General features: G+C 47.0%; 7 protein-coding genes across 7 annotated transcripts; 3 read left to right on the top strand and 4 right to left on the bottom strand.

Moving 5' to 3' along the window:
- Positions 1-59: 59 nt before the first annotated feature.
- I302_103474 (uncharacterized protein) lies at positions 60-1,950 on the bottom strand (the record flags this gene model as incomplete). Its single annotated transcript, XM_019188842.1, has 4 exons — positions 60-1,400; positions 1,494-1,604; positions 1,674-1,797; positions 1,856-1,950. The coding sequence occupies 4 exons, from the start codon at positions 1,948-1,950 to the stop codon at positions 60-62; spliced, it is 1,671 nt and encodes a 556-aa protein (XP_019048404.1).
- A 487-nt stretch (positions 1,951-2,437) lies between these two features.
- I302_103475 (uncharacterized protein) lies at positions 2,438-3,941 on the top strand (the record flags this gene model as incomplete). Its single annotated transcript, XM_019188843.1, has 5 exons — positions 2,438-2,466; positions 2,532-2,626; positions 2,681-2,762; positions 2,818-2,905; positions 3,171-3,941. 5 exons carry the CDS (start codon positions 2,438-2,440, stop codon positions 3,939-3,941), a joined length of 1,065 nt encoding a protein of 354 aa, XP_019048405.1.
- A 232-nt stretch (positions 3,942-4,173) lies between these two features.
- On the bottom strand, positions 4,174-4,951 carry I302_103476 (uncharacterized protein; the record flags this gene model as incomplete). The annotated part of the gene is made up of 3 exons (XM_019188844.1): positions 4,174-4,565; positions 4,711-4,813; positions 4,886-4,951. 3 exons carry the CDS (start codon positions 4,949-4,951, stop codon positions 4,174-4,176), a joined length of 561 nt encoding a protein of 186 aa, XP_019048406.1.
- Positions 4,952-5,421: 470 nt separating this feature from the next.
- I302_103477 (uncharacterized protein) lies at positions 5,422-5,990 on the top strand (the record flags this gene model as incomplete). Its single annotated transcript, XM_019188845.1, has 3 exons — positions 5,422-5,489; positions 5,595-5,703; positions 5,856-5,990. The coding sequence occupies 3 exons, from the start codon at positions 5,422-5,424 to the stop codon at positions 5,988-5,990; spliced, it is 312 nt and encodes a 103-aa protein (XP_019048407.1).
- Positions 5,991-6,242: 252 nt separating this feature from the next.
- On the bottom strand, positions 6,243-7,798 carry I302_103478 (uncharacterized protein; the record flags this gene model as incomplete). The annotated part of the gene is made up of 11 exons (XM_065869676.1): positions 6,243-6,307; positions 6,375-6,416; positions 6,478-6,594; positions 6,661-6,745; positions 6,812-6,904; positions 6,972-7,073; positions 7,157-7,272; positions 7,340-7,448; positions 7,506-7,518; positions 7,577-7,691; positions 7,756-7,798. The coding sequence occupies 11 exons, from the start codon at positions 7,796-7,798 to the stop codon at positions 6,243-6,245; spliced, it is 900 nt and encodes a 299-aa protein (XP_065725748.1).
- A 259-nt stretch (positions 7,799-8,057) lies between these two features.
- On the top strand, positions 8,058-9,154 carry I302_103479 (uncharacterized protein; the record flags this gene model as incomplete). The annotated part of the gene is made up of 4 exons (XM_019188847.2): positions 8,058-8,081; positions 8,411-8,536; positions 8,678-8,786; positions 9,003-9,154. 4 exons carry the CDS (start codon positions 8,058-8,060, stop codon positions 9,152-9,154), a joined length of 411 nt encoding a protein of 136 aa, XP_019048409.2.
- A 614-nt stretch (positions 9,155-9,768) lies between these two features.
- On the bottom strand, positions 9,769-12,887 carry I302_103480 (uncharacterized protein; the record flags this gene model as incomplete). The annotated part of the gene is made up of 6 exons (XM_065869677.1): positions 9,769-10,518; positions 10,632-10,841; positions 10,957-11,104; positions 11,221-11,771; positions 11,940-12,449; positions 12,537-12,887. The coding sequence occupies 6 exons, from the start codon at positions 12,885-12,887 to the stop codon at positions 9,769-9,771; spliced, it is 2,520 nt and encodes an 839-aa protein (XP_065725749.1).
- Positions 12,888-13,351: the final 464 nt, after the last annotated feature.

The raw sequence follows: 13,351 nt of genomic DNA on the forward strand, positions 1-13,351 counted from the left end.
TGTCGCATGCATAATATTGGATAGGGTACAACGTTAAAGTACATTTCACTCTTAAATTCTTACTCCTTTCTTATCTTTTTCCTACTTGTATTCTCACTCCGTACATTTCGTTTCTCACCTACATTCTTTCCTTCATCTACTTCCGCGTCCGCCTTGTTAGTCTTGGTCTTCGCTCTACTTGTCGTCCTGGCTTTAGCTCGCGAAGCAGCCGTGGATAGAGGTTTATCGTGAGCTACCCCACCTTCGCTCGCTTTGAGGATTCTAACCTTTCGGGGTGTTTTGGGCTTGGGATTGATGGTGGCAGAAGAGGAAGAAGTAGAGACGGTTCGTGACGTCTTGCGTGTGGGATTGATAGTGGGGTCAGGAAGCTGAGATCGATCCTGGGTGGGACGTAGTCGGGAAGTATCTCTGACTTGGGGAATGGATTTGATCTGAGTGGAGGTGGTGGGGAGAATTGGATATAGATTTACAGGCTTAAATCGCGTTGTGGATGGTTCAGGTTTGATGATCTCTCTCGTGGATGGTAGACCATTGAGCGGAGGTACGCTCCTTGGTCGCGGTTTCGAAGTCTCAGGTTTCGCATTAGGTATCACCTCGTTCTGCCCCTCGTCCTCATCATCATCTTCATCGGGTATGATCAATACAGGTACAGCTCGTCCTTTCCCTTTCTTACTGCTTGCCATTATATTTTCCGGATTGAAGAGCCTATCACTCTGTCCTATCCTTGCTCGAGGTCCGGCGGGTTTTAATCTCTGATTTGAACCATGACTGTTTATCAAGTCCACCCCATTCATTAGCGAGTCGTCATCCGCAACAGCATTATTCTGCACTCTGTTTCCTCTGGGCGATCTTCTGATCTCCCTTACCTCTTCTACACCTAGCAGCAAGCGACTGCCATTTGCTGCAACGGATCTACGAGGCGTACTTGGTCCTGCTATTTCCTCAATCTCAGGCGAAGAAGGTGGTGATGGTGATAAGATCCTGGGAGTAGCAGGAGGATCGAGGAATGAAATTGATCTTCTAGGTGTCAAGGGTCGAGGCGAGGGATGGCGAAGGAGGATCGAGCCTGGGATATTAGGTGGAGGGGAGAGGAAAGATGCTCTGATATGATCCTCATCTACTGTTGGTCGATCCTGCTGAATTTGCTCGACTATTCTTGGCGGGGTACTGGGATTGGGGGATGAATGAGATTTGACGAGATTGGTGATTCCGTGTATTGTTGATTTCAATGAGGTGCCTGAGATTCTTAAGGTGGTGAAGATGAGGGATACTGGGACTTGGAGGGTATAGTGGAATAGCAAGACACCGATGGATTGGATGAGAAGTACTGTTAGATCGATGGGGGGTTCGTATGGCCGGATAGCGGGGGTGAGGATGTGGTGGAAGATGTGGGAGGATACCTGCGATGTGAACCAGCTATATTAACGCCTGTGGCAAAACATGTATTGGAAAGCTGGTAAGAGAGTGGAGTGTATACAAAATCTACTACTCACAGATAGTCGCATGCACAGAAAGGCAATGCATATGGCGGCTTTAACGGGTGAGTAGAAAGGTATCCAGCTTAACATCGTAGAAAGGACTGGTCCAGCTGTTTGAGCTATAACCTGAAGAAGGTCCATGATTAGCTCTCAATCGCACATTGCTAACGGGAGACAGATGGGTAGCTGACTTACGTAGATGACCCAGCAAATCAGACTCTCCTTCATAGCCTTCTTCCTCGTGTTCACACCTATCCTCCTTCCATTTGGGCGGATGAGACGAAACGCTCGGAACGTATCTAGCACGTTGAGCATAAGCCTGAGGAGTCAGAAGTCAGCATACATGATTGGCATAGCACTGCTTCAGGGTAGCTCACCAGATGACTCGAGTGGTTGACCCTCGAGATGATAGGTAGTACCATATCACCCCTACAGCCAGAAGAGGGAGGAAGGAAGAAGTGGAGGTTGACATTCTGGTCTGTCGAGGTGCACTATCCCCTCTGATGATGTGGGCGTTGTCTCACGCCATATGCGCAGTGTGTGTGAAGTGGTGGGATGGTGTCGGATCAGGTTTTGCGATGTTGATGCAGTAGAAAGAAACAAGAAAAGGACTGAAGAGAGAGCGGAGAGCAAGAGAAGGTTGACCATAAGTTCATGTTTTCCATCTTCATCATCAGTCGCAAAAACACACGCGCATCACTCAATCACTTCCACGTGGACCTTTATTACTTGAATGGTATTTTCTCGTAATTTATCCCAAATATAGTGCCAGCATATCACCAAACGATTCACCTACTCACTAACACCCATCCATCCATCCATCCATCCCCCTTCTCTCTTCTCTCTTTCTCTCTTGCTCTTTCTCTTCATTCTTTAGCATTCATATTCAGATTCACTTTACTCTTTCATTTCGTCTCGTTCTTTCTTCTGTATCCTTATACCCTTCTCCAATACATACAATGGCTGTAGATTATACTCAATTCAAAGGGTAAGCTACCATTATTTCATCCCTCTCGCGAGATAGATAGCTTATATCTACCTTGTCATCCTTAGCAAACCTTTCCAGGTAATCTCCAAATTAGGAGTACGATACACAGGTATATTCGATCATATCAACCAGGATGATCAGACGATATGTCTAGCACAAGGTAAGCTGCCTTTGTCATTCCGAGCTCTATAGCATAGCTGACGTGTGATGGTAGTGTACAACCATGGTACCGAGGATAGACCCACGGCTAGGAAATTACCTGGTTCGAATAAGTCGTTGGGATGGGTCAGATTTCAGTGAGTTTTGCTGCACAGGATCCTTTGAGGAAATAGCTAACAGTATTCCGCTCAGTACCGAGTCTATCGAATCTCTAGCTTTGGTGGAAAACTACATCCCACCTGGAGAAGAAGCTCCTGTTGATCCCATACTAGCTTCTGTCGTGAGTGGTGACCTCATCCTGCATTCTCGTATTACCGTTATGTTTCAATCTACCATTCTCCTGAAACTATACATCCTCTTTCCTCAACTCATGATGAAGCATTTTTCGGATGTAAAGTGTCCTACGGGACCGATGTCCGAGAGCGCAAAAACCGTGTGGACACCTCCGTTGCCTTCCTTCTGATCCATCGCCTCTCCAACTCTGTATTGCTTTATCTCTCACAAGCAAGATGGCAGTAGCTGACGTGATACCTCGCTTATCACAGAGCCAGAGCGCACCTCAAGCTGCTCAAGCCCCTTCTCACCCACCTCAACCACCTTCCGGTCTAGCAGCAGCTTCCTCCTCTCAACCCCGAAAACAGTCATTCGACCTGCCTCCAAAACCTACTGGCGCAGCTATCTCCGCAGCAACAGCTTTAGACAGAGTACAGCGATCCCTGTCAGACCTCCATGTGAATGATGACTCTAGTAGACCAAGGAGGGGTCCACGAGCTCAACCTATCGAAGTTCCCGATACCGAATTCGACTTCGCGGCGAACAACGAGAAGTTCGAGAAAGAAAAGGAGAAAGAAGCGAATGGTAATGACAATGGGCAAGGTGAAGATGGGACGAATGAGATTGGTGAACCTGATGCCCAACCCCATCCTTCCGCCTTGGCCTCGTCACCTCAGAAGGAAGATAAACCTAAACCCGAACCTGTTAAATACAACAAATCAAGTTTCTTCGATAATCTATCGACCGAGACGGCAAGAGTATCAAGAGCGGATGAACGACATAGAAATTTCGATACGTTTGGTGAAGCTGGGGGACCAGGTTACAATCAACAGGGAGGTGGGTATAGAGGTAGGGGTGGTTTCAATAGAGGTGGTCAGCAGGGATATAACAATCGAGGTGGACGGGGTGGATACAACCGAGGTGGAAGAGGGGGATATGGTGGTCAGCAGGGACCGGGGTATCAGCAAGGTGGTTATGGTGGACAGAGGCAGTACTATAACAACAATAGACAACAGGGTCAAGGTGAGAATGAATTAGCGTAAGAAGTCAAAAATCAGAATATGATGTTGTATATAAAGTAGAATATTCAAGTATAAATTTAAATGTATCATCAATGTTATCAGTGCGAGATGTCCAGCAGCTGGACCATTCAGCCGCTAGGAGATCGAGATTGTTATGAGATTGACTCCGAATGCATATATGTCTAGAATGTGATTCTACATATCTATCGTTCATACCAACTTATTCATCATGCTACTCTGAACTCTCACCGACCTACCCAAACACTCTAGACCAAACCGCATCAAAAACCCCCTGAATCCCCCTCCCAATCAAAGGATACCTCCCCCAAACGCCCCTCCAAAACACCGCCAACAACGTCCCATACACCGCCCCGCCAACCACTTGCTCCCACGTATGATACCCCAGCTGTTTCCTACTCCACAACCCTAATACCCAATATGTACTTACCCCAACCCCTGCCATCCAGTCCAGTGGGGTGGGGAGGAGGTGAACATAGGGAATGAGGTAGATGAAGTAGAATGTCAGTGCTGTGGAATGGGTTGAGGGCATGCCGTACGTCCGTTTGGGGCGGATCTTCGAGGGTGTTGAAGATGGGTCGGGGGGTGGGGGACGGGGATTGCGGATGAGGTTTTTCAAGACTTTGGCTATGGGGGAGTTAGCTTGGTTCTTTCGATGTTGATTGGCATTCTTATACTTGATGTTATTCTGATCGAGATAAGAGTTGGAAACGGAGCTCATTGGATGGTTTGAGGGTTTGAATGTATCATACCAAGTATGCAAACCACTCACCCGACAAAGAAGAGTTCAGAGCACCAATCGCGAACCATACCACATGAGCATCTCGGGTGTACAAAATCGCCAGAGCAGTGGTGAGCGTGACTGTTATGTGGGTCTATATATTCCCCACATTACAATACAGCTCAGCACGATATTCTAGCTTACATAGCACGGAAGATGTACCCACCTCATCGAGGATGTATAGGAGTAACGAAGGGTAGTCACTTGGTTTGTGGGGTTTGAAAATACCCATCGTTCTTTGTCTGAAATTCGACTGGCCTGCTGGTTTGTCTCTTCTTGGATTGAGAGTCAGGGCTGTAAGCGTAGGTTGAATGGAAAGTGACAGTAAACAGACATTCACTTATCTTTTAATTTTCCATACTCACTCTTTTCATCATACTGCATAATGTCAACTCAGGCACGGGTGGTAACGGAACATCTCGAATCCAACTTTTTGGATGTGTCTTGTTTTGACTTTACCATCGTACTGTTGTATTCAATTGCCACCTAACATTCCATACTCTTACCCTCGTATATCCTCATCAGACCAAGCCTAGAAGAGGTAGACGAACAGTCTATCCGCAACATATCAGAATCCTTATAACCCAGACCGTACGCCCCACTTCCCCCCCATCACCTCCCTGATTCATCGGCAACGTCGAATCGCCCACACCGCATAGGCAAAGAGGGACTGAAACGACAAGACAAAAAGCTCAAGAAACGATGTCACCCCCCGCCGCATGCCAAGAAGCAAGGGAAGAGCTGATAGCGTGTCTGCTAAGGACAGATTGGTGAGCACCTGATCCATCATCGTACCTCTCTTTTCCATTACTTCCCCTACCCTCGTCCCCAGTGACCGATAATCGACTGACCTGTGTTGTTATCACCTACCGTAGCGTGCTGAAATCCGGCAAAACACCTACAGAATGCTTACATCACCCTCAAGAGCTTCCACTGCAATGTCAACATCTAATAGCGAGGTTCGCGGACTGCAAGAAGGGGATGGTGAGTTTATCAGACCAATCTACTATCTCATATTACATATAACAGATCAACCTCCCATTCTGTATCATCATTTATCACTTATATCTTCGATCCGTCGATACCATCTCTACATCGCCGTGCGGGTTCGCAGCTGACCTCTACCCATCGCACAGCTCGACATGCGAAGGCGTTTTCGTGGGAATCACCTATCAGAAACTGCCAAAGCTGCTGCAAGAGGGGAGATGCTCAATCAGGGGGCGGTGGATATCATACCGGATAGGAATCCGAATGAAGATAGTAGGCGTTGAGAGTGCTCTTTTGAGAGATGTATAGATGTCACTATGGGAATCGATCGGAGCTAATTTTAAACGAAGTTCTGGGTTCATACAGGTGTCCATCTCACTGCTGAATGTATGATACACTAATACAACTTGTCATACAAAATGGAGATACACTTGGTTTCACAAACACCCATTTCACCCTTCTTTTCCTCGAAGCCTAACATCTGTCTCGCTTTCCCAACATAACTCGTCCACACACAGCCCTTCCTCCTACTTCCACTAATCATCCGTTATCTTCGCGGGAATGAAGAAAGTCAACACACCCCCAGCTTCGTTGAGCTCGCCTAGAGTGGTATCATCACGTATAAGCTATCCGATCGGCAAAGCCAAGCCTCAAATTCGGCAGCTCACCTATGTACACATAAGCGATCAAACAGTGATCTTCGCATATACCTAAACAATGCCATCTATCAGCTGAGGTCTCCGTTGACACTTCGAACACCATCCAGCTGACATGCAATAGCCGTCCCTCCCACCAAATGCGATGTGAGGAATTTGAGGAACCCCTTGATAGCCACTGAGACTGTGAACATATGATCAGGAGGCGGAAGAGGTTGTTCTTCTTCGTTTGCTATGATATAAATGCTTGATCAGCTTGAATTCGTCACCTTACTACGACGAGTTGGTAACAACTGACAATTTGCAGTAGGCACATTGAGTTCGTTCCATGTGGTGGTCAGGTTCACCCTTGACGATTTTGCAGTCAATTCTAATCTTCCCTCCTGCGCCAGAAATCCAATGTCAGCTGTCTATCCCGTCATGCTTTGCATACACAAGTCACAACTGACATGATTTGCCGATACTTTCACATCATCCGCTAGATGACTCAATCTCGACACTATATTCCTCAATTCCAGAAGATTAGGCAGTACCACGTGAATCTGTGTTGAACATATACCATATAAGCTTGGTCAAACTCTTGAACGAGGTCTCGAGGGGGAAGCTTACATCGGGTTGAGGACATAGCGGTTCATTCAGCTCTGCCTGTCTTTTCGGCGAGAGAATCTTGACCGGTATTTCATGGGTGATGGACATAGGTTTTCGTTGTGCCTGCAATCATTCGGTGATACCATCAGCCTACAGCAACCTTTATCGGTATCAATCAAAATTCAAACAGAATACGGAAAGCTCACTGTATATCCACGTATCTCAAAAGCCCATATAGGTTGTTGACCCTTCTTATTCAATTTCAGCGTGACATCTGATTCTGTCAATGCTGCTGTTGATTTTGATTCTGTTATACTTCCCACTATTCAACAGGATATCAGCTTTAGCCCTCATTGGCCGGTGGGAGGGTCGAGAAGCTATCAGCTCACCTGAGCTGTCCGCACTTCTCAATACCTTCAACAACGAGTCCAGGTGCAGTTCCACCCATATTTCGTTATTCGCATTTGACTCTATCTTATATGCGTCGAACAGTGTTGCCTGGAATTACCGCGCATAAGCTAATATAATGCCCAGAGTGTCAGAATCGAAGCTTACCACTTTCACCTGACTGAGAATTTCACATCAGCTATACATGAATAGAAGCGATCCGACAAGCTGACACTCACGACCATACTTGTACACCGGTGGAACTCTCATTACCAGGTACGATGAAATGTACTTGATCGGGTGATAGGCGTATGACGCATGATCGAGCTAATGCTGCTAAAGATCTCGTTATCTCTACAGGAGGACAGTCAGCTTAACGGCCGACACAAAGAGAGTTTCTAAGCTGAGCTTCACTTGCTATGTAGTAAGGCTACGTTCGAGATACCCGTTCTAAACCTCATCTCTCTTCTTTTTCCTTCTTCCTCTTCCTCGATTGACTCTTCCTGTTCCTGGCCGAGCTGACTGTTTATTCTCTGTGTAGGTATCTGGATGAAGCGAGTCCACTGAACACCAAGTGACGTGGTTGGTGCAAGCTGTAGGGATGTTCGACCGAGTCAGTGAAGAGTATAAGTATGAGGTGAAAGAACAAGATCAAGAGGCAATATCAATAGTCATCTTTCCTTCCGTCCAGTCAACTTTCTTTTTATGAACGCGTTAGGAATGGTCTACCTCCACTCGGTCTGTGTATGTAAATGAGCCCCCCAATTATGAAACCGAGGTTGTTAATTTGATTCCGCTGGATCTACGCGGTCACCGTGTTTGTTGTATGGTGGTTGTATGGTGGTGTATATGGTCGTCGTCATAACCCATAACCCGTGCACAGCCTACTGCCTACAACGACCCTCCTCCCTCCTTCTCACGTAGATCATCTATAACTTATCAACAACCACTTATCAACCCATAACACTTCACTCACCTCCTACACCCCATACCACCACAAGCAACCACCAACATGTAAGTGAAGAAGAGATCACTCCTCAAACTAACAACACGACGGGTGTCCAGTCTCACAGCTGATATCATCCAACTTCCCCACTGATAGGTCCGCAGAACCATATGACCCATACATCCCAGCTGGAAGTTCCGCCCCCGCTCAAGGAGGTGCAGCAGGCCAAGGAGGTGGTCAACAGAATAAGAAGGTGGGTTTATCCACGCATCCGTTCAACATACAATGCAAGAGGCTGATCAGGGTTCTCCCTACTCACCTTGCCTTCGATACTCCATCTTCTGAACAACCCATATATTCATTCCTTCCCTCAACCTTCGCCTGCTATCTCCAGATCGCCGCGATCCAACAACAAATTGACGAGACGGTCAACACGATGCACGATAATATCCAAAGAGTCGCCGAGAGGGGTGAACGATTGGATGCGCTGCAAGATAAGACTGGTGAGTGGTGGTGTTCATTGCATTGCGGAGGGATGGGACGGAGAAGTCGGGAGAATGGGCTTGAATGGAATCACCTCAATTGGGATTTCCTACTTCTGCTTGTCGCGTATAACCCTGTACTTTTTCGACGATACACATACAATACGCGCGTGAAGAAGGGATCAGAAAAGCATATATCCTAGTTAAAATTATGCTGACCACCCTTCCCCACCACAGACACCCTAGCAGTCTCCGCCCAAGGATTCAGACGAGGCGCCAACAGAGTCCGTAAACAAATGTGGTGGAAAGACATGAAGATGAAAATCATCATTGGAGTAGGTATAGCGGTATTGATAATCATCATTGTCGTTCCCATCGTCAAGGCGTGAGTATTCGCTTTCATCTGCATTGCTGGCTCAATTCAAAGATGACATTACTAATTTTCGTTGACGGGATATCATATAGTGTTCAAAACAAGTAAAGCGAATAGACGATCAGACGATCCGTTTTCTTCAACCTCTACAGCTCTTCTTTGTTTCCGCCTCTCGACTCTACGAATGGCGGGGAGATGCTATACGTATACTCTCCCTCCGTCAAATTATGTTCGTTTAGCTTATCTTGATATACCCCAATGAATAATGATTCGATGTATTCTAGTATTTCTCGTACTATCCTATCACCTGTTAGTCAGAAAGTCAAGCTATTACCCAAGGTCAACCTCTCATGCTATAGATGAGCCGGATGTCTTGCCGCACACATCACATGATATTCATCAGACATCTACAATGAAGTACATGAGACAAACATGAAATCATCAAACAACAAAACCCAACCATGACAAAGACAGACCATCACAATTGTATCCCCCAACTCCCACTCCTTGTTCAAACCAGATCAAATCCGCTTCCCATTCATGACCTCGCCCTACAGCATGAAAACAATCGTACACCTTGACCTTTCCCATCCATGCCCAGGCACTAAAAACATGCTCTTTCTGAGCAGATCATTCATTATCGCCTCCCCATCCGAACCACCTCATCCCCAAACCACTCCCCTCACCATGCTCCCTCCTAGAAGAGGAAGTAGGAACCGCCTCATCCCACAATCCACCAGGCATCCTATCGCTCTCCTCTCCTCTGGACAAGACTTCTCTATCCCTAGGACCAATGGGTCTCTCCCTCTCATGGTGATGAGAATGCACATGATGTACCCTGACTCTACCAGACCGGCTCCCATCGTTCGAGCTTGCACTGGCCTCTCTGGAAAGTTCATTCGCATTTGCCCCTCCTGCAATGGTATCTCTTATCCTAGATGGCAGACCATGTGAGACTGACGACCTGTTGTTCCTGTGCGACGCAAAAGTAGAAGAAGAAGGTTGAGGGGGCGTAAGGAAATTGGGTGTGGGGGAGGCAAAAGCCATACTTGGTAAACCAGGTACAGAGATATTATTGCTATCGGTATTGGATCGCAGGGTCGGTGCGGATCCTCGTCGATATATGTATCCCGTATTCGTACTATGTTGATGTTCGTTCCACTGATGCGAGAGGACAAAAGGTGGAGAGGAAGTCCCAGGAACAGTTATAGAGCTTGTGGAGGATGATCCGGAGTTACGTCTTGTGGAGGTAGAATCGCTTTCTATCCCTCCTCCACCGTTGATGGAGGCGAGATAGACTTCATTGAGATATCGTCGGAGTTCGTCGACTTTGTGTCCTGAGAAAACACAGAATGCAGCTCTTTGGTGGTCGTTGAAGTTCTGCAGGGGTAGAGATATCAGCTGTTGGTCTTACTGGAAATCACAGATGACTTCACGTGGCGTGAAGGATTGTGTCCGGGATATACCGATTGCGAAGGGAGAATGTCACTTACATCAGGTGGGGCTCTACAGAAATGTTGTAGTTCTTTCTTCCTAAATGAGCTTACACCGGTCAAACTGAGATGTTTCAAGTGAGGTAGACGGTTCAACATGTATGAAATGGCTTTGATGGATAGGTTGTCGCAGTACGATAAATGGATACGTTCCAGGGCGGTGTATCGGTCCACTAAGGCGTATAGCGAATCATCGGTGATGTTGATTACCTGTACCCAGTGGCGAATTAGCAGTGCAAGGAAAGGGAGAGGCGAAGCACAAGGAGCAAAGATGGGCCGTGTCGCAAGGTGCCGCGTCCAATCTGGATGGAATACAGTCACCCACCTTGACCAGCCCCACCCTCCTCAATTTAGGCATATACGCGCCCAACTCCATTATCGACTCGTCCGTCAACAGATCGCAGCACGCTAAATCAATGTACCGTAGTCGATTACAGATTTTTGCCAAGCGAATCACACCAGAGTCGGTGATCCTTCGTTCGAAAGAGGACATATCAGCATAAGCTTTCATGCAAGCTTCCTTATCGAACACACACCCCCATCTCTCCAGTCCTTCTTCATTCCTCAGCAGATGGGAGCTCCCACTCACAATTTAACATGTCCAAGATGCAAATAATGCAAATGTTTGCCCAACCTCTCTATACTCTCCAAAGCCGTGTTCGTAAGATTCGAGCATTTGGTCAGAGTCAAAGTCCTTAATTTCGGTGCATTGCTAATTAAGTTATCAATAGCCTTATCACCAAGGTTGGAGCATCCCGTAAAATCTACCACCCGTAGATGATCTAGGTGGTTCATCCTCGGTCGAAGAAAGGATATATCGGGGATGTTTTCCTCATCTTCCTTTTGGTCATACGTTCTAACCGCATCTCCACCCAATCCTATCGATTTGCCCAGCTCCAATAGTTGTTTATCCGACATAGACTTCATCTCAACAAGATTCGGTATACACTCCTCGTTAAGCTCCGTACAGTTGTTCAATTTCAAATCCCGGAGGTAAGTCAGGTTAAGGAATATCGTGAATACCGTGGAGTTGGTTGAGGGTAGGACATCCTGCAAGTCCAGTTCGAGGAGGAGGGTGCAGTTTTTGACGAAGGGGATGAGGGAATGAGAAGTCAGACGATGACATCTTGAGAATTTTGCCTAGATTAAAGTGTGAGATTAGCTATACATTTGCTGAGAGCGAGGCGTGAAGGCGAGAATGAAAGATAAAGCAATTTATCTTTTAGTCTCTTCTGAGCAGTACCAAAAGATAAAGTACGGGAGTCAAACAGCAAAGAGTATCCCTAAACTCTTGCAATGGTAACTCACCCTCCTCAACCCCCTACATCCCCTTCCCAAAGCCAGAACACCCTCATCCCCTATCAACCTGCACTCCGACAAATTAACAGCCTGCAACTTCCTACAACTCCTCCCCAGCTCCACCAAAACCCGATCATCCACGGAGGGTATCCCACTCAGATCAATTGATACCAGCTCATTCAGATGGCGTATAACATCTACGATCCCCCCAGAGGAAAGGTTCGTACATCCCGATAAGGTGAGTCGTTCAAGTTTCGTACATCTCTTCAAACCTGCAAAGAGCTCGTCGGAGAGTGTATGTGATAGCTGTGTGAGGTGTATACGACGGATCGAAGTGGAGTATGGGAGGGTGGTGGGGAGGTTTTTGATTGGTGAGATGACTCTGATGAGGGAGGCGAGGGTTAGAATGGATGATATTTGGGGTTTCATCCAGATTAGGGGGAAGGTGCAGAGACACCATGAGCGGGAGACGAGCAGGGCGGAGAGAAGGGATCGGTTGTCTGGTAGCAGGCGGAGTATCTAGCAAGCCACAAAGCATATCAGCGAGGTTTCTCAGGTGGAATGGCCGGTAGAATATTATAATGGGTAGATGAACTATAAACTCACCTGAATCAGAATCTCATTAGGCAACCTCCCCGCCAGCCCCACCTCCTCCTTCTCCCTCCCCTTCCCTTTTCTCATGGTAGACGGCCCAGTCATATCCAACCACGATCTTGCCTCCTCCATCTCCCCCAGCGTATCTCCTTCATCCTCCCCATCTGAGATAGACACATCCGATATGGAAGTACTACTGGGCGTAGCGGTGTATATCCTACTTCCTCTCGAGGAATCATTATACCTTCTTGAAGAGGATGAGCCGACCCTGTTCTGATCGGATATGGAGAGGTTGGATAATGATGGGACAATGGATAGGTGGCGAGGGATGGGGGAGTAGATTTCTTGGGGTTGGCGAGACATCGTGGGTCGATGAAGGGGGAGAGGGGGGGGGGGTGTCCTAGCTTAGGGGGTTTTCTCCTTTACCAAGAAGAGTTGATGGTTGATGTGTCCTCGGGCTATGTACAAGGTGATAGTTCCAAGTAGTTGAACAACAAGCTATGTATCTCCTTGTCCTTTTCCTTTGTCGGATCGATACAATGCAAATGCAAAAGTCGTGTTTCTCGAGTTCTGCTTTATGAGTGATAGACTTTGATCACCGCCGGCGGAAGATACCGGACCACCTCATCGAAAGACTGATCCAGCTGTTTCGCACTGCTTGTGAGGTACTGCTTGGTGCGTCTCGAATAAGAATGATAGTACAGCAGTACAGCTTCAAGTGGAAGCAAGAGATATGTTGTGTAGCCTACTTCTACCTTGAGAAATATTACAATGGAATAGTAATATGATGAATCTGGTCTCGGTTTCATCATAACTTGAATGGGTAA

This window comes from Kwoniella bestiolae, chromosome 2, assembly GCF_000512585.2.
Source record: "Kwoniella bestiolae CBS 10118 chromosome 2, complete sequence".
Classification (NCBI taxonomy): domain Eukaryota; kingdom Fungi; phylum Basidiomycota; class Tremellomycetes; order Tremellales; family Cryptococcaceae; genus Kwoniella; species Kwoniella bestiolae.